A 26,158-nucleotide genomic window follows, 5' to 3' on the forward strand; every position below is an offset into this window, starting at 1 on the left:
AAAAGCCTGCCCTTTGCTTCCAGGGTAAACTTAACTCTCTCCACACGTTTGGTAGGTCCGGTTTCCTGGCTGCAGACGGCAGCTTCTGTGTTTCTTCCTCTGAATCCATTTTTCCTTCAATTTGTCCCTTTTCTGTCCCTTTTAGTCCAGACTTGCAGTGGTTCCATTTACATAAATCCCACAATACTCTTGCTGGTTTTCCATGTAGTATAGTGGGATCATACCCATCAGACAACAGGACTTTTCACAAATCCTTTCTAGGTAACTCCATCTCCAATCTTCACTCGTCCTATAATGGCTGACTGCTTCTATGTTTGGTTAAATCCTCAAGTGGAGCCCTATTCACTAGGGTCTCACTTTCTGGAAACCCAGAGTTTTCCAGCCCATTAGTTTCTGTTTTCTTTGTGCCCAAGATTTCAGTTCTTAACATCTCTTTCTTCTCACATTTCACTATATGCTACAAGGAGCAGCCAGACTGCATTTTCCACATTTAGTTTGGAAATTGCTTCTGCTAAATATTCAAGTGCACCACTCTCAAATTCTGCCTTCCATTCACAAAGAATGCCTTCCTTCCAGTTTGCAATGGCACATTCCTCATTTCTGTATGAGGTCTCATCAGAGGTATCTCTAAAGTCCACATTTCTAGGTCTTGTCTATCAAGATTCATACAACTCAGCCAAACTCTTCCCCTTGTCCATTTAAAAAGATGTTCCAACATGTTTGGTATTTACAAACTGCAGCAGCATCCCACTCCTGATACCAAAATCTGTACTCATTTGCAAAGCTGCTGGAATGCAATATGCCAGAAATGGAATGGCTTTTAAAAAGGGAGTTTAACAAGTTGCAAGTTTACAGTTCTAAGGCCATAAATATGTCACAACTAAGGTATTCGAGGAAAGATACCTTGGCTCAAGGAAAGGAGATCTGGGAAGGCACACGGCTGGCATCTGCTGGTCCTTGTTCCCAGTTCCGCTGCTTCCAGCTTCTGATGCCAGTGGTTTCTTCTCTATGCATCTGTGGGCATTCACTTAGCTCCTCCAGGACACAACTCTGGGTTTCATCTCTCAGATTAGGATCTGCTGCAGCCAGAGATTTCTTCTCTTCAGATTCTGGCTATTTCTGTGAGTCCTTGCTTAGCAACCAGGCTATTTCTATCTCAATCTCCAAACGTCTTTATTGGCGCCTGCTGTGACCTCTCTCCAAAATGTTTCCTCTTTTAAAGGACTCCAGTAAACTAATCAAGACCCTCCTGGGATAGGTGGAATCACAGCTCCATCTAATCAAAAGGTCACACCTACAATTGGGTGCACCAAATCTCTATGAAGATAACCTAATCAAAAGTTTCCACCTTATAATATTGAATCAGGATTAAAAGAAATGCCTGCTCCCACAAGATTTTATCAGAATTAAAACATGGCTTTTCTGGGGTGCATAACAGATTCAAACAGGCACTTTATCTACTGTTCCAGAATTATCTGAACTGCTGCCCTTGGAGTCCTTGCTATGGGAACGCTTAAGACATATAATCCACATATAATGAGGTTCTCTTTATTATTTCAGAAGTTAAATTACCTTGAACAGAGTCCAAGAAGAACCAGCTTTATACAAATTTCAAATCTATAGTGACTCATATTAGAGCAAGGTTTCAGTCTGCTCACATTCTGATCTGATCATATTTTATAAAAGTTCTCAGAGCCTACCCATACTTTAAATATTTACAGATTTTATTTCTTTTCCCTGAACTCATATGTCTATAATCCTAGGAACTTCAAACCTTTCAGCAGTTGGCTAATTACTGGATAAAGCTTTTCAAAATAGCATTACTAATTATATTGTACAGTACAATGAAACACACAAACATGGGGATTTAAAAATGCACATGCATTTTTTGAATTTAATGGGTGATGATTTTTAGGCAATTTTTGACACATTTATTCACAATTCTTTACCTTCTATTCTAAGAAAAGAGGCGGCATTAAGAGTATCTTCATACTGAAAACCATATTATAATAGAGAGAATCAAGCAGCAGGATTTGTCTAAATGTAGAAATTTTCAGTAATTGCCATCTGGCAAGTAGCAACATTTAAAGTGTATGGGGGATGTGCTTTTTCCATCATCTGTTGATCAGATCACCTATAATCTTAAAAAAACAAAGCTTTTTTATTAGTGGAAAGAAAACTGTTAGATTGTTTTAGGCTGAGTTCTGAATATTTTTCTTAATTCAAAGGTAAAAATTCAACCTGAGAAAACAGAATATTAAAATTCATCTGAGTTTAACAGGGCATGGTATTATATTGTTTGAATTTTCCACCTTACACATTTAAGTGCCACATCACTATATAATATGCAGATGTTTGCTGGCCTATGAATTCAGATTTAAACTTTATCTAAAAATAGATAAAGATTAGAAACTGAATTTGGCCTGAGACCTACTGTTATTGGTAACTAGAGCAATTCAGCCACCCCCTTCTCCACTATCCCCCTAGGGCCCCCTTCCCCTGCTTCCTTTCGTCCCCATCTACCTGGTCTTTCCCTCCCTTCCTTCTCTTCTACACAAGTCTTAAGCCTACCAGTGACACTTAAACCTAATGAGGTTTCTTATCACTATTAATGAGGATAAAAATAGATCTTACATCACTTTGAGAATTCAAGAAATTTCAAAACTGTAAAAATGCTAGCTTAATAAGGCCATTAGTAGCAGATTCTTAGAAAGTTTTTCACTAATGCTCTCTGCTCCCTTTAGTATATGGACAAACCACTTCAAGACAGCTTGAATTCTTTGTGTATCTACTTCATATCATGCCTGAATTCAAATCAAGTAGAAGTAAAATAGAAATTCAATCACAGATTTCTCCAAGGACAAAGTCAGCCACCTTTGCTAAGAAATGACAAGCAGTTATGGGGTCTGTAGTGAGGAGACCCCATCTGGATATAATGAATTGTGTGGGAAGGCCTCCTCTCTGTTTTATCCAAATCTTGCCCTCTCTTAAAATTCCAGCTCAAATGCCCCTTCTCCACCGTGGAGTTGCCCTGTCCTCTCCCACTCATCCTGATCTCTACTGCCTCAGAACTTCTATAAGTTATCACCAACACTCATTTTAGTCCTTAATTATGTGTCTTATATTGTCATTCAAGGTTGACATGCTTAAGATTTGTCTTAAGAGTAGGATCTATGTGTTACACCTTTCTGTATCCTCCATACTACCTAGCATAGGCAGACACAATATTTATGGTCAGTTACAGAACACATGAATTAGGCAACAAAAGAATGAAGTACATCTGGCTTGGGAGAGTGACTATCCTCTTTACCTAAATGGCTGTCACTTCTCCCACTTGCTTAGATTACTTCTCAGTTTTCATTCCTCCATCTCTTGTCAGTTGTTAGTTCCTAAGGTGATCTGTAAATAAAAGGCTCTGTCCAAATGGTAGGAGCAGCAATGTCACAATATCATTTGTTCTGGCTTGCAACTGAAAGCCACATGAGCAGAGCTACGGCAGCTTTTTCCTGAGGGAGCGCCCAAGTATTTAATGTATTTGGACAGGACTCAGCAGGAGAGGCTTGCGGGTTCCTTCCAATCACTCATGAGTCCTTCCAACAAAGAGCTCGAGATCTTATGACTGCAGGTATGCATTTATCTTTTAGATCCTCTGATTTAGACAAACTGTTCAGCTTTTTCTCCCCCCTTTTTAAACCACTACATATTGAATTTACTGCTTGTGCTATTTCTCTTTTATGAGGTTATTTTACTTATTCTAATATTTTATCTATCACTTTATTCTTTGAAATAGAGAACAGGAAGTGGGTTAAGAATCTTTCTAAGGCGATATCTCAATCCCCAAAAGGGGAATTGGCTGTCTTTAGCCTCTATTGAGCTACCTGATTAATATCAAGGATAGAGATCTCCGTTCTAAGACAATGACCCTCCTTGCCTCTAAAATCACCTTATCAGGAAATGGAGACAGCATCCACACAACCACTGTTCCTGGAAACTGAGCTAAGTAGCAAGCTGAAACAGTCACTAAAAACAGGGTCACAACAGGCAGTTCAGTATGACTTACTGAACACTTGTACACAAAAATAGTAACACAAATAAATAATAGTGAACCAAAATGTATACTTTTCAATATACATACTTGTTGGCATTGTTCACATCTCTCAAGCAGTTTGTATTATGTAGAAAGAAGAAAATAAAGATTTATCAGAGAATAATTCTTTGGATTTCATTTTAGAGAATCCAGTGGACCCGAACATCTCCTTGAAACTCCTTGGCTGAAGTTGCAACAGAGGGGCCATAATGAAATTATTATACTAGCATTATTATACCAGACCCCTCTAAATTGCATGGTATGACACGAGACACCCATTTCTAGTTTCTAGCAGTCATTATTTCACTTTATTCATGGGTAATCTTTTATATGAAACAAAGTTTTGGAGGGAGGGAGGAAGGATCAAACATTACCTACTCAGAATAGGAAACTAGATGAAAACTTAGAAAAGAATTGACTGCCATATGTGAACTGCAATAGCTGAAGTGCTGTGACCCAACAGTGGCCTCAAAATGGTCTGTTAAAGTAATATAAGCAATGAGAAGATGGGCTGTATGATCAGGATTAAATGCCCTTCATAGAACAGCCACCATGCAAACCACCATTTACCAAGTCACTTGATAATTTCCAGAAACTCCAGGCCTTGGTTAACCTGATCCTTACCATTGCAAGTATAAATTACTATAGGAATACCTTCCAGGTCAGTCCAACTCTTCCCACTGTATTTTTTCAATCATTCATTCAACAAAAATGGATGAAACATCCACTATATGAGAGGCATCTTGCTATGAACTGAGAATACAGTGGTGAATATGATACATTCCTCATGCTCAAGAAGAGCTAGAGGAGAGTAAAGAATACAAGGCTTAATGATCTTTATAGAAAATAAGATACATGTATATAATCTTAATCTTCCTGTGAAACAAAAGCATTTTGATGGCAGTTCAAATACTACTTTCCCATAGCTCAAATAAAAACTTCAAAGATGCATAATCTTCAAAGGGCGCCTTCTCTTTACCAGATAATCCAAGGAGGTACTTACTCTCGGGGCAGGGGTGGGGGTGGGGCATGAACTGAATCTGTTCTTGAATAAACCTGAGAGTGAGTGCCTCCTTAAATTTTGTGCCCAGGCACCTCACTTTCCTCATTTTAGTCATGGCCCCATTCTGTGCCTTCACACCCATTCCGTCCCTGAAAAGGGGGAATTATAAAAAAGTCACTCGAAGCATAATGCTAGTGGTTCACTGAGATTTTACACAAGATGTTAGAAAGGAATCTTGTACAAATCAACTTGAAAACTGACCAAGGCATAGAGAACCAATGGTAGATGGCCATCTATTGGATGGAGACTAATGTTTCAGGGAATCCTTCTGATTGGCAGTTAACAACACACCCTTCCTCACCACATACCACACCCCAGCCCAGCGATTTATTTTTCTTTCCAACTGGGGTTTTGTTTGATGAGAGAATGCACAGTCTATAAAAAGGATGGCTTGAGTTTATGGAAAAAATTAACATGAATTAAAAAAAAAATACTATCAAATCTCTGCTTTTAGATTTTTTTCTAAGCTACCTTCTTTTAAACAAAAGGAACCCAAACATAATGCCTGTGTTTCTGGAGCATATGAATAAATGTGTCTATGAAGAAACATCCAAGCATACTCAGCAATCAGAAAATAAAAGTTTACATTTGCCTACCTCCTCTGGAAAAGAGAGCAGCAATACATGGGCAGACATCCCAGGATGATCATGCTGAACACACTAAGCCCAAACATCCGGAACATCTGCGTAGGCTCTGTTGGTTTAATTATATCCTGTTACTTTTATGACTTAAGCAAGAGAAGCAAATTTTAGCTCTCTCATAAAGTCTTTATATAAAATAAAATGAGAAGCCATTCATATATGACAGGTAAATATCCTTGCAGCTCTGCAAGTAGGAGGAGTTTATGACATGTTCTTGAAATACAACTAAAGGCTACTTCAAATATGTAATGCGCCACCACCCCCGCAATGGAGCCTTAAAAAAAAGATCCTACTGCTTTTGTTAATAGATTACTATGATGCATAGTATATATTTCTTCCTATGACCATAAGTGTGCTTTTCCTTGGTCATATGTTAAATATCGAATAGCATTTAACAAGTGAATTGAACTATGAATAGTTAGCTTGGTAAGGAGGGCCTTTTCAAATGTTTACCTCTGAATTATAAAACATCAAATTAGACAAGGAACAAAGAATTTGCAAGTGATTAAGTATTTTATTTGTATATTAATTTAGAAACACATTCTAATGTGATTGGGGAATTGTAAGTCACGGTTCAATTTTTTCCTCTATAAGAACCAAATGTCTCTGAACATAATATAAAGACCAAACTGATGAATGAATTACACGCACTATGTGACAGTGTTAAAACAGTAATACTATATTCATGATCAGGTTTCAGTTCCATTATTAATACTGGATGTCAAATAAGAACTTAAATTGAATAGGGACTATATTACCCTAAGACAGTGTATTGCATGTATCCTTTTGGTAATATTTGCTAGTCTTTTATCAAATTAAAAATGTTCATCATGGGACCAACTGGTAATATGTTCCTGCTATTCAAATGAAGGCTGCAAAAACAGATTGTATAGTTCTCAAAACTTTGTAAAGAAAAAAGAGAAGAAACTATTTCAAAGAGAACAGAAAAAGAAAAACTAAAAAACAAACCTTAACAAGAAACATTCAGGTCTACTGTTATATACTTAGGTGTCTAGAAGAATTCTAAATACCAAGGGGAGGGAAGTTAGGAAGAGAAAAGTAAGCTGAGGCATGTCCAATTGGTATCTTCTTCCAGAAATTGAGGGCTCCATCTCAGAATGCCTGGAAATTTTAAAGTGAGACTAATTTTGAACTACCAGAGACAGGATCTAAGGGCCAAACAGAAATGGCTCCAAGAGTCTTGACCACCTCAGAACTTTAAAAGGACACTGGCGCTTAATGCTTAGGAGCCCCCTTTTTAGTATTAACCAGGAGACTGTTTAAACATATGCCACTGTGCCCTATTTACTCCAATTTTAAAGACAGAAACATAATAAATGTAAGAGGGTGAACTTACTATCTTCTAAAGGAACAAAACAGCTGAAGTTACTGGTTCCGGATGATGAATAACAGCATTTGAACTTCAAACATAGACTCACATTCATATTCCGCTGCATATTACATAGATTTACCACTTGATTTTCCTTTATAATGCATGCTTTTAGGACAGAAATACAAGAAAGAGAATTCAGCATGTTTAATAAGTGTTTTTTTCTAATTAAAAAATTACTGTAAGGCAAAAAAAGAGAAAAAAGTTAAGCTGGTACATTTAAAGAAAAGACTGAAGGATATACATGTATAGGGATGAATGCCGAAAAATAAGTTAAACTAAAAATTATTACAGTTATTTAACACCACATTTTCAATTCTGGATGAACTGTAGGAAAAAGTAGAAATTGCTAACATCATTTTTGTAAGGCAGTTTTAAAAGGACTATAAAATGAGTTGAGTGGTGGTAATTCAAATATTACACAGAAGGAACTAAGTAACACAAACAGGTCAAACTCTAACAACTAGCACCCTGTTAAGATGATACCATAGATATCTTCTCAGTTAATTTTACTAAGCTAGAGAAACTCACTAACTGCATCAATGAGAATGAATGTAGTAAAATTCACACAGTTTACTGTGACAACTGAAGGTAAGTGATACTCTTAGTATTGACCTAATTTCTGTGAACACTTATAGTGGTACTAAAACAGCTGTTTTAAGGTTCTTCCTTTTGGCCTTATTATGACTACAATTTTGAATAGGCAATGATTTGTGGCAGGAACACCAAGATTAATGCAACTGTAATGAATTTGTACATATCTGAATCTAAAAGGCTTGCAAGTTAAAACAGTTCATTTAAAAAAAATCTTGCTTTATAAGGGAAACAAATGACAACTAAAAAGTTGGTATTAGATTTTATTCAGAAAGAAAAACCTCTACGGCATGTTTTAAGACCTGAACAGACTCAGTTCAATCTCCTGTGTTGCCAGCAAATACAGATCAAGAAAATAATTAACTGATGTTTTACGATCACTCCAAAGCGCTTCATCAACAAAGAGCAATATAACTGTTCAAAGCATACCTTTACCTCTTTAGTATATTTTATTATATTCCTCTTCTTTAAAAATTGACAATTCCTGAAGCTGAGGTAAAAATAATAAGGGGTCCTTTTCATTAAGCACCTATGTGGACCAGGCACCTTGCTTTACATACACTGTGACAACAATTAGGGCCTTCTCAGAGATGGGATGAACTTTCCATATAATGAGTTCTTCACCACTGGCATTACTCAAACACCAATTTCCAGAATGTAAAACAGAAGGTTTAAAATCACAGAAGGAATTGGACTAGATGTTTCCTCAAGTTCCTTTTCATACAGAGCTTCTGTTATTTTATACTTAATAGCATCTGATGGACTTTAGATTATATATTTAAATTATCTTTCAGATTTAAATCACTGAGAGAGACTAGTGATTTTGAAGAAAAAAAGAATAGAACATTTTTTATTAGATTTAAGTATATAATCTGCCCAGAGGGAGAAGGGATCAAGTGATCTCTCAAGCTTCCCTGCAGTCTGTCTCAGGGTTATTGCTTTAATCTTCGAGAGATGATTCTTTAACAAACAACAGTCAACTGACAAAACAGAGATTTTTTGTAATGCTTGAGTGGGAAGAGTGTTCATTTTCAGTTAACTGGGGAGGAAATAAATACACTGGTTAAAAATACTTCACATTTTATGAACCTGAAGTGATTCTTTGCAAAGATGACAAATTATGTAGTACATTTTATAAATATGTAATCATTGTTTTCAAAGATGTGAATCAATCTAAGTCAGACGATTCTTTTTAAATGGAATGGTTTGATTGCGTTGGGCAAAAACGTTATTCCATACAACTGATGTTGACTCACCTTACTCCTACAGGTTGGAGGCATATTTTGGAAATGTAGATGTCTTATTTAGACCACTTTTAAAGGTGGCTTCAGTGCTTTTATAAAGTAGTTATTATAGGTAACTATTGCATCTGCTACTTTCATAAGTTGTAAAGTTTAAATCAACATTTGTAATTTTTTATGACCAATTCTAACACTCACTAAACATTGTGTGAGCCTACACATATAACCACCATGTCAGCTTTCTTTTTTCCACTCAATTTGATGATGAATTTATTTAGGGAGTCATTTATTTTGCTTTTCACGCTGGCAGTAGATTTGATAATGCCTATTTTGAATTTGGTGAAACCAGTATAGAGAAACATGAAGAGATTTATGCCAGGTCACAGAATAATTCAGTGATAGAATGTGGAATAGAAATTAAACAACGGATATAAATGCGTGCTTACAAATGTATACCTAATTTTGTTAGAATACATTCTGCACGATTTTTAATGAAAGCTTTATCTTTATAATTCACATAAACTAATTTATGTAGAGCTTCTCTTTGAAAGGCCACTGCATGCTGTGTAAAATGAAACATGTTTATTTGTAGTTAATAATTCTCAGTGTGATCATATGTCTAATAAACATATTATATACAGGATCACAAAACAACTATGTGACTTGAAACCTGAACTTTTTATCATTCAAACAGATAGGAAAACATCTGGTATGTTCCATAGCATCAGAGTCACATAGTACCCAACTTAATGCCATAGAAAACATCTATTTCAGAACGCTGGGTCAGTGACTAAATTCCAGGCAATGCTATTAAGGTTAACTGTGGAAGGTTCAGATACTTGTGAAGGAAAGGTATTTTACAAAGAGGAACAAACATTTAATGACTGCCTTACAAATGTTGCCTCAGTTCATTTTAACAATTCTTTGCGGTAAATATCTTCGTTTTAAAAATGAGGACACTGAGGTTCACAGAGGTTATCATGCCTAAAGCAAAAGGCACAGTCAGAATTCAAATTCAGGTCTTTCTGTCTCCAATACCATTGCACTGCTTCTTAAACATTGAACTACTGTTTTCAAAATGAGGACAACATGGTGGGGGGGGGTAGATATCAAACAAGAACTCACTTGTTGGTGAAAAAAATCTTAACAAAGTTCCAAATACAGTTACTTTTTCCGGAGATTGACCATCAGCATGTTCATCAATCCACTGGATATAGTCGTTGGCAGACAGAGAATCTGAGAATCCTTAAGAAGAAGTAAAATTATTAATCCCAATATATAAAGCATTTATCACCTCCAATGGTCCTTTAATAGTAATTACCTTTACTTATTAAGGATTTAAAATAACTATGGAAAGTCTAATAGCTAACAGATACTGTACTTTCAACTCAAAACAGCTTAGGTATTATTATTAGTCAGAATTTTATTCTGTTGTGAAACTGAAAAACTGAGCACGAAGTTCACAAGTGCTTAAGCTATAGGCTGAAACTCCCCATTGTTACCCTACATACTGATTTATAATAGTGAACTTGCCTCTGACAAACAGCATTAACATTTAGAGGCCTAATCAATTGACAATGTTGAAAGAGTATGCATTAAAACTAAATCAGACATTAATATTAGCACAGTCCTAGCACAGAAACTCTTGGCAAATATATTGGCTTCCTTATTTACTTATAAAAATCAAGCCCACATATACAGTAAAACCTGCCTAATCCTTCCTCAATACTTCAAAACCTGCCTAATCCTTCCTCACTACTTCAAAGAGCTTGGATCTAGTCTTACTTGCATGGTTCCCCCTATATAAGAGGAAAGGATATCCCTCTTCATTCCCTTAACGTGGATATGTCCATATCATTAAACATTTTCCAACACTAACTTTAATAATTTCACAGTATTCCATTATACCGCTCTACTGTCTATTTCCCCTTGGGAAGAAATTTAGGTTGTTTCCAATTTATTGATGTTGTAAAGAACACTGCAGTGATTATCACTGGACCTATACATTTGCAGATATTCATGAAAACCTGTTTAGGATAAATGGCTCTTGACCATGATCTGATTACACTCCAAAAAGGATGCACCAATGTATACTTCTACCAACAGTGCATGCTAAGAACCAGTTTCCTTGTATTCTCACTTTTTGTTTGTTTGCCAATCTGACTGCCAAAATAATAATGGTATCTCTTTGTTAAATGAGCACCTTGATCGTCAATGATGTTAAAGCATTCATACATCATTTGTTTTAGAGAAATTAACCCCTAATCTGCCACATAGATTGCATATATTATTTTCAAGGTAGGTAACTCTACATTGTTTATAGTATTTGAGCAGGTTCAGAACTTTACATTTTTTATGTAATCAAATCTATCTATCTCTTTATTATTTCTTTCTGACTTTCAAGTCATATTTAAAAAGCTATTCTACACTATATTTCCTTCTAACACTTTTATGGTTTCACTTTTTAAATGTAAATCCTTAATCCATTTGGAATGTATTCTGGAACATGTTATGAAATATGGGTACTTTTCTTCTAGTTGTCCCAATACCATTTATTAAATAATCCCTTCTTTCCTATTTATGCCACCATCATCATATTCTAAGTACTTAGTAGAGATAGGTCAACATCTTTACTTTCTATTCTGTTCCACTAATCTATCTGGTCATGCACCAACATCACTGTTATAATTTATCTGATGTTGTTATATGTTTGAATAGCTGATTGGAAATCCTTTTATTAGTCTTCATAATCAAAATTTTATTTATAATTCTAGTGGTTTTTTTAGGTGAAAGTTAGTCATGTTGTCAAATGAAAATAATTCCAATGAGATTTTTATTGTAATTGTGGTCATTTATTCAACATTCATTAAAAAAAAACATTTCTTTTGGGTTTCACATGTTAGACATGAATTCAGTTAAATGCAGACTCATTTGGCAAGAACTGTTATCTTACAAAATTTCAGCCCCAAATTGGTTTGTTTTCTCCATTCAAGTTATTTTGTGCCCCTGAGTAAGGTTTATAGTTGTATTCATACAGGTCCTGCACATTTCTTATAACACTTATTCCCAGTATCACATACATATTGTTGTTATGTGAATGTGATCTTCTATTTCACCACTTCTTCTAGCTGACTATTGGTGATATACAAAAAACATTGACTTTTACTCACGTATTTTGTAACCTCCTGCCTTAGTTGACCCTCATTAGTTCTCACTGATACTCAGTTTTGTTCCAGATAGACAATCATGTTATCACTAAATATAGATGGCTTTATCTCCTTTCTTTCCAATATTAACATATCATATCTTTTTGTTCTCTTACTGTATTGCCCAGAACTTCTAAAACGATGTTAAATAATAGCTATGATAATGGATGTACATGAGTTAAATCCTTACTTTAACGGGAATGCACTAGTGTTTCAACATTAATTAAATGTTGGCTGTTGGCTTAAGACATTCCTTATTAAACTACAGACATATTCCTCTAGTCCTAGTTTACTACAAGTTTTATGTTGTTGTTTTCTGTAATCATGAATGGAAGTGAGATTTTATCAAATGCTTTTAACATTTACTGCCATAATCATATTCCCCCATTAAGTGTTGGATATTAATATTTTCCAATATTAAGATATTCTTGCATTCCTGAAATAAATCTCCCAAGTGTTAAAGTTTTATTTAAGATTCCTAGATTAATATTCATAAGTGAAGTGTATCTCAAGTTTTCTTTTGTGTGCTATCTCTGTAGGTTTTGGCCTGAGGAATATAGTTGTTTCATAAAATAAATTGGAAATCTTCCTATCTTTTATTCTATACTAAAACAGTTTAAACAGCATAGGGATTATCTGATCCATTAAAGGTTTGGAAAAACTCATCCATAAGTAGTCTGAGTCTGTATTTTTAGGAGGAAGGTTGTTGCTTAACAACTTTTTCATTTCTTCATGGTCATAAATCAATTACATTATTTTTATTTTCCTAAGAAATCATCCATTTTCAAAATAGTTATTAGGATGGAATCATAAGATTATTCACTTATAATTTATACATAAATTTCCTTTATATCAGTGATTATATCACCTTTCTCATTTTTAATGAGACTATCTTCCATGGTCACTTGAATGTTTAATCTCAGCCTATGGAGTACAATGAACTGAACTGCCTTACAGACATTAAATAAGGCTAAATTATATTATTCAAATGCTCTGTATCTTTACTTTTTGTTAGGACTAAAAAATGTATTGTGGTTTTGTACATTTCTACTTAAATTTCTAAAACTATTTGTTTTCTATATTTCAATACTATACATAAATCTCATACTTGATGTTTTTACCCTCACCACATATTACACATGTTGACAATATAAAAATAATCCATTCCATTTTGCTTACTTTTTTCCCACCTGACTCCTATTCATTCAATAAATATCTATTGAATACCTACAATATTCTAATATTCTACGTGCTAGGGATAGATACATCAGTGAACAAATCAGACAAGATCCCTGCCATCATGGAGGTTACAATCTAGTCTAGAAGATGGACAAAGTATTAAACTAAAAAATTAAATAACTATAAATGGTAATGAAGGCTATGAAGTAAACTGGATACTGACATACATTAGAGCATTTTAAATAGGGGCTGCTGCTCTGAAAAGATATTTAAGCTAAAAAATGCTTTGGATTAGAAGAAGCCAGCTACACAAAGGACCTGGAAGAGTGCTTCCAGCATAGGAGAAAAGATATCAGATTAATATCATGTGCACACTTTGCCAGATTTGAGGTCCCGGTGCTTATACACCACAGGAAGGGAGCTACAGTTTACAGTTGGAAGCAGCCTTGACAGGACCTGTGCACTGTACTACCATTTGTTCACTCAGGGTCCCTCTTCTCCAGCTGGCACAATTGTCCCTGTTTGGAGATGACTGAGGCAGTGCCCAACTTCATTCCACACCATCTGAGGGAAGTGGTGGCCAGACAACCATGGCCTGAGTTTCCACTCTAGGTTCTCTTTTCCAAGTGGCATATTCCCTGAAGTCCTTCTAGGATAGAAATTTATCCATAATACAGAGTCTCACCATGTATACCTTAGACTCCAGCCCCTGTTAGAGAGGCTTAACCGCAGCCCGAGATGAAACACAGTTGGCCACAACTTCTCAATTGTGTCTGGACTTCTTTCTATCTTTCAAAAATTCCCTTAAGTTTCTGGTAAATCAATGACATGCCTCTCAGATGTCCAGGATTTCACCTATTATAGATCTTTTGGTCATTTCAATGGGTATTTGAAATGGGGGAGATGATTAATTAAACATCTTTTCTCAGATAAAAACCATTCTAGGTAGCCTACACCAAAAGTCTTGAGCATATTTAACCTGTCCCCAGCCACTGGTTTATTCCCTACCCCGAAAGGCAATCATTTAAACTTAACTTGAGCACAGTGGCATCATCTACATGGTGACGTAAAACAACCTCTGGAAAAGCCTCAGTATCAACTAATAAAAGGAAAAATCCCACTTGCTTGGATCTCTGGACTATGCAAGAGACTGGAGAAAAACTCTACAAATACCGAACCGAAGGAGAAAAAACACCAAAATCAGATAGATTTGCCAGTCCAGACCCATCCCGCAAGAGGTGCACAAAGGCTGCATGGTCTGGGTCCCTCCTGTCATGGATGCAGACTAAAGAGCCACTAACAGCAACAAATTAGAACCCAATGCATATTCAGGCACTGGGACCAAGGCTGCAGTGACCCAGGGTAAAACACAAGCAGCTGAGGAGTGCCACATACCAAAACGCTCCCAGGGGAAAAAAAAAACCGGAGCAGAACTTTTGGCAGGAAGTGTACACACTCAATCCAGTCTCTGTTGCTAGATCTCCTAAATGCAAAATGGACCTTTCTGGATTGACCTCATTTGGCTCCCTGAGGTGGGATACCCTAATGGGAAAGAAACCTAAAGCAGAAAAGCCTCACGGAAAACAAAAGTTGTGGGGGTGGGGGTGTGGGAAGACTCCACTTTTGTAAGACAGGACTGGTCTTCAAACTGAAACATGTAATGGAAAGAAGTCACCAAATGAGGGAGATAATTCAAACAACTCACAGGCACTGGGGAGATAATTCTGCACAAAAACAAGCAGAACAGATCAAGATTCCTGGAGAGGGACACAAGAAAGGAAGCTTTATCCTGGAGGTGAAATACTGCATGCAAAAAGGGCAATCTTCAAAACTGTACTGCACATCCAGGGCAGGAATCAGGTGAAGCAGAGTTGAGAAAATCTGAATAGTGAAACACAGGCTACTCGAAGTCCTGAATATGTTTAATCAAATGTCAGAGAAAAACCTTAACACAAAGCCAATTAACAATAAATCCCTAAGCAAGAGGAAGAAATTGACCTTCAGAGTTAGCACAATAAAATAATCAGATGCAAAAAATAATAATAATAATCAGATGCCCAGACAGCAACAAAAAATTACAAGCCATACTAAGAAAACAGTAAAATATGGTCCAGTCAAGGGAACAAATTAAAATGCCAGATAAGACAAAGAATTTGGAAAACCTAATCAAACAAATCTAAATCAAAACAAGGAGACGAAGGAAAATATGGGTAAATATTAAACTAATGGTAGATATAGAGCTAAAGGACATTAAAAATGTATGAGCATAAAAAATCTGTAAATATAAAAAGAAATATAACAAATTATGAGGACAATAGTAGAGATTAAAACTACACTAGATGAAAAAATATTCACTAGATGCAAACAATACCAGATTTGAACAGGCAGGAGGAAAGAATTAGCAAAGTAGAAGACAGAACAATCAAAATCAAAGAAAACATAGAAAAAATTAAGTAGTATCTCAGAGATTTGAGTGACAGCATGAAACAGAAATGAATACATATGGGCACCCCAGAAGGAGAAAAGAAGGAAAAGGGGGCAGAAAGTATATTTGATGAAATAATTGTCCCAAATTCCCAATTCTTTTGAATGGCATAAATATACATATACTCCAAACAGAATAAACCCTAATAGAACACTCAAACACACATACTGATCAAATGTCAAATTCCAAAGATAAAGAGAATTCTGAAAGCAGCAAAAGTGATTCTTCACATATACAGGATTCTCAATAAGACTAAGTCCTGATTTCTCATCAGAAACCATGGAAGAGAGAAGGCAGTGGTAAGATATAAAGTACTAAAAAAGAAAAACTGCCAGCAAAAAATTATTTAAACAGACAATAGTCCAAAGACAAAATTACAAGAGAGATCAGTAAATATCTTGAGATGAATGAAAATAAAAACACAACATGTCAGAATTTATGGGATGCAACAATGGCACTGGTTAGAGGGAAATTTATAACCCTAAATACTTAAATTAAAAAAGAAGGAAGAGGGGGATGGGCAATTATGGCTCAGTGGCAGAGTTCTCGCCTGCCATGCCAGAGACGGGTTCAATTCCCGGAGCCTGCCCATGCAAAAAGAAAAAAAAAAAAAAGGTAGCGCTAACATTAAAGACTTAGCTTCACATCTGGAGGAACAAGGAAAAAGAAGAGCAAACTAAACCCAAAACAAAAAGTAACAAAGATTTCAGCAGAAGTAAATGAAATAGAGAATAAAAAACAACAGAGATGGGTGCAAGGGTAGTTCAGTGGTAGAATTCTCGTCTGCCATGCGGAAAACACGGGTTTGGTTCCCGGTCCATGCACTTCCTCCAAAAAACAAGCAAAACAAAACATTCAACAAATGATGCTGCAATTAATGGGATACTCACATGGAAAAATACTGAAATGTCGCCATATAGCATAAAAAAAATAGAGACCATTAACAAAATCAAAAGTTGTTTTTCTGAAAAAGTCAATAAAATTGACAAACCTTTAGCTAGACTAACAAAGAAAAAAAAAGAGAAGATGCAAATAAATAAAATCATAAATGAGGAGGCATATCACTACTGAGCCTACAGAAATAAAAAGGATTAGAAGAGTGCAAGGGTGGTTCAGTGGTAGAATTCTTGCCTGCCATGTGGGACACCACGTTCGATTCCCAGTCCACGCACTTCCCTCCAAACAAACAGATAAAAAATATTCAACAAATGGTGCTGCAATAAAGGGATATTCACATGTAAAAATAATGAAATGTGACCCTGCCATAAAGTAAACAAAAAAAAGGATCATAAGAGGGTACTATGAACAACTGTTTGCCAACAAGTTAGACGATTTAGATGAACAAATTCCTAGAAACATACAAACAACCTACCCCAACTTTAGAAGAAATAAAAGAACTCAATGGGCCTGTTTTAGTTTGCTAAAGCTGCCAGAATGCAGCACACCAGAGATGGACTGGCTTTTAATATGGGTATTTATTTAGTTAAAAATTTATAGTTCATGAGAGGAAAAGCAACTAGGTTTCATTTGAGGTTCTCTGTTACATGGGAAGGCACACAATGACATCCGTTAGCCTTCTCTCCTGGCTTCTGGGTTCCAACAGCCTCCCCTGGGGCAATTCCCTGCTGTATCTCCAAACATCTGGGCTGAACTGTGATTGCTGAGATGAGGTACATTGAGCTCCCTTCTAATCTCTCTTTTTTAAGCCACCAGCTAGTTAAATTAAACATCACCCATTGTGGAAGGCACTCTCCTTCCATCTGCATTCAGCCACAGATGAATTTCACATGCTGATGATTCGAGTCCACAGAAATAGAATGACCATCACCTGGTCAAGTTGACCCTGAACCTAACTACCACAGGGCCAATTACAAGTAAAGAGATTGAATCAGTCATCAAAAACCTCACAATAAAAAAAAAATGCTCAAGACCAGATAGCTTCACAGGTGAATTCTAGCAACCATCCCAAGAAGAATTAATACCAATCCTGTTCAAATACCGAAAACTGAAGAGGAAGGGACACTACTGAACTCTTTCTATGAAACCAACACCACCCTAATACCAAAGCCAGATAAAGCTACTACAAGAAAAGAAAATTAAAGAATGATTTATCTTACGAATACAGATGCAAAAATTCTCCACAAATACTTGCAAACCCAATCCAACCGCACATCAAAAGAATTATACACCATGATCAAGTGGGATTTATTCCAGGTATGCAAGAGTGCTTCAACATAAGTAAATTAATGAATGTAATAAACAACAGTAACAATACAAAAGAGGAAAAAATGATTATTTCAGTTGACTCTGAAAAGGCATGTGACAAAATCAAGCATCCTTTCTTGATAAAAACACTAAAAAAATAGGAATAGAAGGAAATTTCCTCAACATGAGAAAAGGCATACATGAAAAACCCATTGCTAACATTATACTCAATGTTTAAAGGTTGAAAGTTTTCCCTTTAAGATCTGGAACAAGACATAGATGCCCACTGTCACTACTGTTATTCAACATTGTACTGGAAGTCCTAGTAAGAGCACTTAGGCAAGAAAAAAAAAAGCATCCAAACTGGGAAGAAAGAAGTAAAACTCACTGTTTGCAGATGACATGATCTTATACATATAAAGTCTTGAAAAATCTACAACAAAACTACTAGAGCTAATAAACGAATTCAGCAAAGTGGTGGAGTACAAGATAAAGATGAAAAAGTCAGTAGTTTGTATACAGTACTGATGAGCAATCTGAGGTGGAAATAAAGAAAAAAACTTCAATTTACAATAGCAATTAAAAGAAGCAAATAGCCAGAGATAAATGTATTCAAGGATGTAAAGGACTTATAGATGCAAAACTAAAAAAAACTTGGCTAAAAGAAATTAAACAGGGATCTGTGCCAAGACTGGTGGCTTAGTGTGGTATGGGATTTAGCTCATCCTCCAGAGCAGCTAGTAAATAGCCAGGAACAGTAAAGAACAACTGCTGGGGGCACATCAGTAACCAGACACACAGTGTACACCAGTCTGGACAAGCTGGACTGGCTGTGAGCCCACCCAGAACCATGAGTTCCCCAAGCCATGGAGCCGGCGCCCCTCCCCCACAGACTGCTTTCCAGAGGGGATAGGAAAGAGATTTTACCAGCAGCAGGGGCTGAGCACAACCAAGCTCCAATTGTAGAATTAATTAACAAATTCTGACTACTAAAAATAGGCCCCCAGCTCAGATGAACTTTAAGTAAAAGCTGAGAGGTTGCTGTTTTTTTTCCCCCAGTGCAGAGGGGGCAGTGCTGATGGAAATAGAAAAAAGAAAAAAAAACAGAGGTTGTTTAGATAGGATAGCACATAATACTTGAAAGAGTCTGGGCTCTGAAGGAAAGGAGGGGGCACACAGGACCTGGAGACACACAAAGCAACATACCAACTTAAGCACTTGATGGGCAAACCTGAGGAATGGGGGGTCCTGCTCTGAAAAAGATTTTTTTCCTTTTTTGTGACTGTGTTTCTACAGCTTGACTACTCTTTGGATACAGCTGCAGGGCTTCTCAGGCTCCAACTGCCCCAGGCACAGGCAGAATTAAGCTTGTTTGACTGTCTGGAAACTGTCTTCCCCAGGAGAGGGGTGGGGTCCAGCTCAGAGGGAAATCCCTCCCTCAAGGAATTCAGACCCCAGGGTCTGGAAAAGTGAAGCAATTAAAGCCAGTCTACAACCTCTCCTCTGTCTGAACCACATCACCTTATGCTGGTGGGACACACAGGCAAAAAAGTGCCACATGCTAGGCAGGATAAGAAAAACAGAGTCCAGAGGCTTCACAGGAAAACTTTTCAACTTGTTAGGTCTCACACTGAGGGAAAACTGACACAGGAGACTCTCTCCTCCTGAGAGGAGGCTACTTTGGCCTGGGATAATCTGGCTGGGGTCTATAACACCGAAGCAGACCCTCCTAAGGGGGAGGGGGGAAGGCACCATACAGGCAGGGCAAGAAACAAGAAAACAAGAACTGAAACATTCTGATCTGTTAAACAAAACCCAAGCTAGCGGTCCAGAATAAGCTGAACTGAATGTCAAAGAACAGACAGACAACAAAGTCATCCAGAAGAAAATCCTAAATTAAAAAAAAAAAGTGAAAACAATCTCCAGAATAAACTAATTAAGGTAATCAAATGCCTAGATGCCAGCAAAAAAAATAACGAATCATACTAGGAAAATTGAAGATATAGCCCAGTCAAGGGAACAAACCAACAATTCAAATGAGATGCAGGAACTGAAACAATTAATTCAGAACATTCGAACAGACATGGAAAACCTCATCAAAAATCAAATCAATGAATTGAGGGAGGATATAAAGAAGGCAAGAAATGAACAAAGATAAATCAAAAGTCTGAAAAACCAAATCACAGAACTTATGGGAATGAAACGCACAGTATAAGAGATGAAAAAAAACAATGGAAACCTACAATGTTAGATTTCAAGAGGCAGAAAATAGGATTAGTGACTGGAGGATGGGACATGTGAAATCCGAAAGCAAAAGAAAATATAGGGAAAAGAATGGAAAAATATGAGCAGGGATGCAGGGAACTGAATGACAACATGAAGCGCATGAATATACGTGTTGTGGGTGTCCCAGGAGAAGAGAAGGGAAAAGGAGGAGGAAAATTAATGGAGGAAATTATCACTGAAAATTTCCCAACTCTTATGATAGACTTAAAACTACAGATCCAAGAAGTGCAGCATACCCCAAAGAGAATAGATCCAAACAGACGTACTCCAAAACACTTACTAATCAGAATGTCAGATGTCAAAAAGAAAGAGAGAATCTTGAAAGCAGCAAGAGAAAAGCAATCCATCACATACAAGGGAAGCCCAATAAGACTATGCAGAGATTTCTCAGCAGAAACCATGGAGGAGAGAAGACAGTGGGATGATATATTTAAGTTACTAAAGGAGAACAACTGCCAACCAAGAATTCTATATCCAGCAAAATTGTCCTTCAAAAATGAGGGGGAAATTATAATATTTTCAGACAAAAAAATCACTGTGAGAATTATGACCAAGAGACTGGCTCTGCAAGAATTACTAAACTAGAGACAGATAGGACTAGACACACTAGAGCACTAGAGACAGGAAAAGACAGGAGACAGAAGCGTAAAGAAGAGTGTAGAAATCAAGTAAAGGTAAAAAGAAAAATTAGATATGACATATAAAATCCAAAAGGCAAACTGACAGAAGAAAGTACTGCCCTTTCAGTAATAACACTAAATTTTAATGGATTAAACTCCCCAATCAAAAGACACAGAATGGAAGAATGGACTAAAAAACAGGACCCATCTATATGCTGTCTACAGGAAACACATCTTAGACCCAAGGATAAACATAGGCTGAAAGTGAAAGGTTGGGAAAAGATATTTCATGCAAATAACAATCAGAAAAGAGCAATATCCAACAAATGAGACTTCAAATGTAAAACAGTTTAAAAGAGACAAAGAAGGACACTATGTATTAATAAAAGAAGACATAACAATCATAAATATTTATGCAGTGAACCAGAATGCTCCAAAATACATGAGGCAAATACTGAAAACACTAAAAACAGAAATAGACACATCTACCATAATAGTGGGAGACTTCAATTCCCCACTCTCATCAATGGACAGAACATCTAGACAGAGCATCAATAAAGAAACAGAGAATTTGAATAATACAATAAATGAGCTAGACTTAAAAGACATTTATAGAACATTACACTCCACAACAGCAGGACACACCTTTTTCTCAAGTGCTTAAGGATTGACCATATGCTGGGTCACAAAGCAAGTCTCAATAAATTTAAAAAGATTGAAATCATACAAAACACTTTCTCAGATCATAAAAGAATGAAACTGGAAATCAATAACAGGTAGAGTGCCAGAAAATTCACAAATATACAGAGGCTCAACAACACACTCTTAAACAATTTTCAAGGAAGAAATTACAAGAGAAATCAGCAAATATCTTGAGGCAAATGAAAATGAAAACACAACCTATCAAAATTTATGGGTTGCAGTACTAAGAGGGAAATTTATTGCCCTAAATGCCTATATCAAAAAAGAAGAAAGAACAAAAATTGAGGAATTAACAGTTCACTTGGAAGAACTAGAGAAACAACAGCAAACTAACTCCAAAGCAAGCAAAAGGAATGAAACAACAAAGAACAGAAATAAATGAAATTGAGAACATGAAAACAATTGAGAAAAATCAACAAAACCAGACGTTGGTTCTATGAAAAAATCAGTAGGATTGATGGACCCTTAGCAAGGTTGACAAAAATAAGAAGAGAGAGGATGCAAATAAACAAAATCAGAAATGGAAGAGGAGACATAACCACTGACTCCACAGAAATAAAGGAGGTAATGAGAGGATACTATGAAGAACTTTATGCTAATAAACTAGACAATGTAGATGAAATGGACAACTTCCTAGAAAGGCATGAACAACCAACATTGACTTGAGAAGAAATAGACGACCTCAACAAACCAATCACAAGTAAAGAAAATGCATTAGTCATTAAGAAACTCCCCAAAAAGAAAAGTGCAGGACCAGATGGCTTCACATGTAAATTCTACCAAACATTCAAGAAAGAAGTAGTACCAATCCTGCTCAAACTCTTCAAAATTTGAGTAGGAGGGAAGGCTACCCAACTCATTATATGATGCCAACATCACCCTCATACCAAATCCAGATAAAGATAACTACAAGAAAAGAAAACTACAGACCAATATTTCTAATGAATATAGATGCAAAACTCAACAAAATTCTTGCAAATCAAATCCAGCAGCACATTAAAAGAATTATACACCATGACGAAGTAGGATTCATTCCAGGTATGCAAGGATGGTTTAACATAAGAAAATCAATTAATGTAATACACAATATTAACAAATCAAAGCAAAAAAACCACATGATTTTATCTCGATTGATGCATAAAAGGCATTTGACAAAATTCAACATTCTTTCTTGTTGAAAACACTTCAAAGGATAGGAATAGAAGGGAACTACTCAACATGATAAAGGGAATATATGAAAAACCCACAGCTAACATCATCCTCAATGGGGAAAAACTGAAAACTTTCCCCCTAAGATCAGGAACAAGACAAGGATGTCCACTGTCACCATTGTTATTCAACATTGTGTAGGAAGTTCTAACCAGAGCAATTTAACAAGAAAAAGAAACACAAGGAATCAAAATTAGAAAGGAGGAAGATCATATCATCTCACTGTTTGCAGATGATATGATACTCTATGTCAAAAATCCCAAAAAATCCACAGCAAAACTACTAGAGTTAATAAATAAGTACAGCAAAGTGGCAGGTTACAAGATAAACACTCAAAAATCTGTAGTGTTTCTATACACTAGTAATGAACAATCTGAGTGGGAAATCAAGAAAAAAATTTCATTTACAATTGCAACCAAAAGAATAAAATATTTAGGAATAAATTTAACTAAAGATACAAAAGACCTATACAAAGAAAACTACAAGACATTGCTAAAAGAAATCACAGAAGACCTAAATAAATGGAAGGGCATACTGTTTTCATGGATTGGAAGACTAAATATAGTTAAGATGTCAATTTTACCGAAATTGATTTACAGATTCAATGCAATCCAATTGATATCCCAAAAACTTACTTTTGAGAAACAGAAAAACCAATAATCAAATTTACCTGGAAGGGCAGAGTACCCCGAATAGCTAAAAATATCCTGAGAAAGAAAAATGAAGTTGGCAGTTTCACAGTACCTGACTTTAAGGTGTTTTGCGAAGCTACAGTGGTGAAAACAGCATGGTACTGGCATAAACATAGATATACTGACCAATGGCGTCAAATAGAGTGTTCAGATATAGACCGTCTCATCTATTGGACAATTGATCTTTGATAAGGCAGTCAAGCCAATTCACCTGGGACAGGACAGCCTCTTCAATAAATGGTGTCTAGAGAACTGAATATCCACATGCAAAAGAATCAAAGAGGATCCATATCTCACACCCTATACAAAAATTAACTCAAAATGGATAAAAGACTTAAACATTAGATCTAAGACCATAAAAGTGTTAGAAGAAAATGTAGGGAAATATCTTATAAATTTTGTAATAGGAGGCAGTTTCCCAGACTTTACAGCTAAAACACAAGCATTGAAAAAAGAAAGACAGAAATGGGAACTCCTCAAAACTGAACACTTTTGTGCATCACAGAACTTCGTCAAGAAAGTAAAAAGACAGCCTCCACAATAGGAGGCAATATTTGGAAACGATATATCAGATAAAGGTCTAGTATCCTAAATATATAAAGAGCTTGCTCAACTCAACAACAAAAAGACAGACAACCCAATTACAAAATGGGCAAAAGACCTGAACAGAAACTTCTCAGAAGAGGAAATACAAATAGCCAAAAGGCACATGTAAAGATGCTCAACTTCCCTGGCTATTAGGGAAATGCAAACCAAAACCACAATGAGATATCATCTCACACCCACCAGAATGGCCATTATCAATAAAACAGAAAATGACAAGTGCTGGAGAGGATGTGGAGAAAGAGGCACACTTATTCATTGTTGGTGGGAATGTCAAATGGTACAACTGCTGTGGAAGGCAGTTTGGCGGTTCCTCAGGAAGCTAAGTATAGAATTGCCATATGACCCAGCAATACCATTTCTAGGTATCTACTCAGAGGACATGACAGTAAGGACACAGACATTTGCACGCTAATGTTTATAGTAGCATTATTTACAATTGTAAAGAGATGGAAACACCCAAAATGCCCATCAGCAGACAAGTGACTAAACAAGCTGTGGTATATACATATAAAGGAATATTATGCAGCTGTAAGACAGAATAAAGTTATGAAGTATGTAACAACATAGATGGGCCTTCAGGATATTATACTGAATGAGATTAGCCAGAAACAAAAGGACAAATACTGTATGGTCTCACTGATATGAACTGACATTAATGAATGTACTTGGAGACTTTCAGTTAAGAACAGAGACCATCAAGAGATAGAAATAGGATAGATATTGGGTAATTGGAGCTGAAAGAATACAGATTGTGCAACAGAACTGATTGTAAAAATTCAGAAATGGACAGCACAATACTACCTAACTGTAATACAATAATATTAGTACACTGGATGAAGCTGAATATGAGAATGACAGAGGGAGAAGGCCTGGAGGCACAAATGAAATCAGAAGGAAAGACAGATGATAAAAGGCTGAGATGGTATAACCTAGGAATGCCTAGAGTGTATAACGATAGTGACTAAATATACAAATTTAAAATGTTTTTGCATAAGGAAGAAGAAAGGAGTGTCAATACTGTAGGGTGCTGAAAATAGATGGTCATTCATATTTTAAAACTTTATGTGTGAGACTAAAGCAAAAAACGTTTATTTGGTACAAAATTTATATTTTGACTAGTGCACTTCCTAATATAACTTATATGGTCAGTTTAATTGAACACCATTAAGTACATGGAACCTTGAGTAGGGCATGAGCTTTTGTAGGTTTTCCCAGAGTGATGCCCCAATAAATTCCAAGAGTGATTTGAACAGTGAATAAAAAAGTATTTGCAAAGTCCCCTTGGGGGAATGGTGAGAAAGGGGGAAAATTCAACTTCCCCAAGTGGAGAATTCCTGATATTCTCACAAGCAGTGGGGACAATCAAAGCAATAGGCTGAGCCCTCAATCTTGGGGTTGGTTTATTCATATGAAACTTAACCCCGCAAAGGATAGGCTAAGCCTAGTTAAAATTAGGCCTAAGTGTCACCCCCAGAGAACCTCTTTTGTTGCTCAGACGTGGCCTCTCTCTCTCAGCCAACATGACAAGCAAACTCACTACCCTCCCCTCTCTATGTGGAACGTGACTCCCAGAGGTATGGACCTTCCTGGCAACGTGGGACAGAAATCTGAGAATGAGCTGGGACTCAGCCTCAAGGGTTTGAGAAAACCTTCTCGATCAAAAGGGGGGAGAGGGAACAAGACAAAATAAAGTGTCAGTGGCTGAGAGATTCCAAACAGAGTCAAGAGGTTATCCTGGAGATTATTCTTACATGTTATATAGATATCACCTTTTTAGTTGAGGTGTAATGGAGAGGCTGAAGGGAACTGCCTGAAAATGTAGAACTATGTTCCAGTAGCCATGTTTCTTGAAGATGATTATATAATGACATAGCTTTCACAATGTGAAAACCTTGCATATGATGATAAAAGGGGCTCCTTTTATCTACCTTATCGACAGATGAGTAAAACAC

At 36.4% G+C, this 26,158-nt stretch overlaps 1 protein-coding gene across 4 annotated transcripts in view; it reads right to left on the bottom strand.

Moving 5' to 3' along the window:
- Positions 1 to 26,158, bottom strand: part of FMR1NB (FMR1 neighbor) — a 55,472-nt gene that overhangs the window by 21,912 nt on the left and 7,402 nt on the right. For all 4 annotated transcript variants that reach the window (XM_077145400.1, XM_077145402.1, XM_077145399.1 and 1 more), the window contains exons 2-4: positions 10,142 to 10,261; positions 7,149 to 7,289; positions 5,747 to 5,843 (exon numbers count right to left, since the gene is read on the bottom strand). In XM_077145400.1, coding sequence (XP_077001515.1) covers positions 5,747 to 5,843; positions 7,149 to 7,289; positions 10,142 to 10,261 — 358 coding nt within the window. The remainder of the gene's footprint in view (positions 1 to 5,746; positions 5,844 to 7,148; positions 7,290 to 10,141; positions 10,262 to 26,158) is intronic.

Source organism: Tamandua tetradactyla, chromosome X (genome assembly GCF_023851605.1).
Source record: "Tamandua tetradactyla isolate mTamTet1 chromosome X, mTamTet1.pri, whole genome shotgun sequence".
In the NCBI taxonomy this organism is placed as follows: Eukaryota; Metazoa; Chordata; class Mammalia; order Pilosa; family Myrmecophagidae; genus Tamandua; species Tamandua tetradactyla.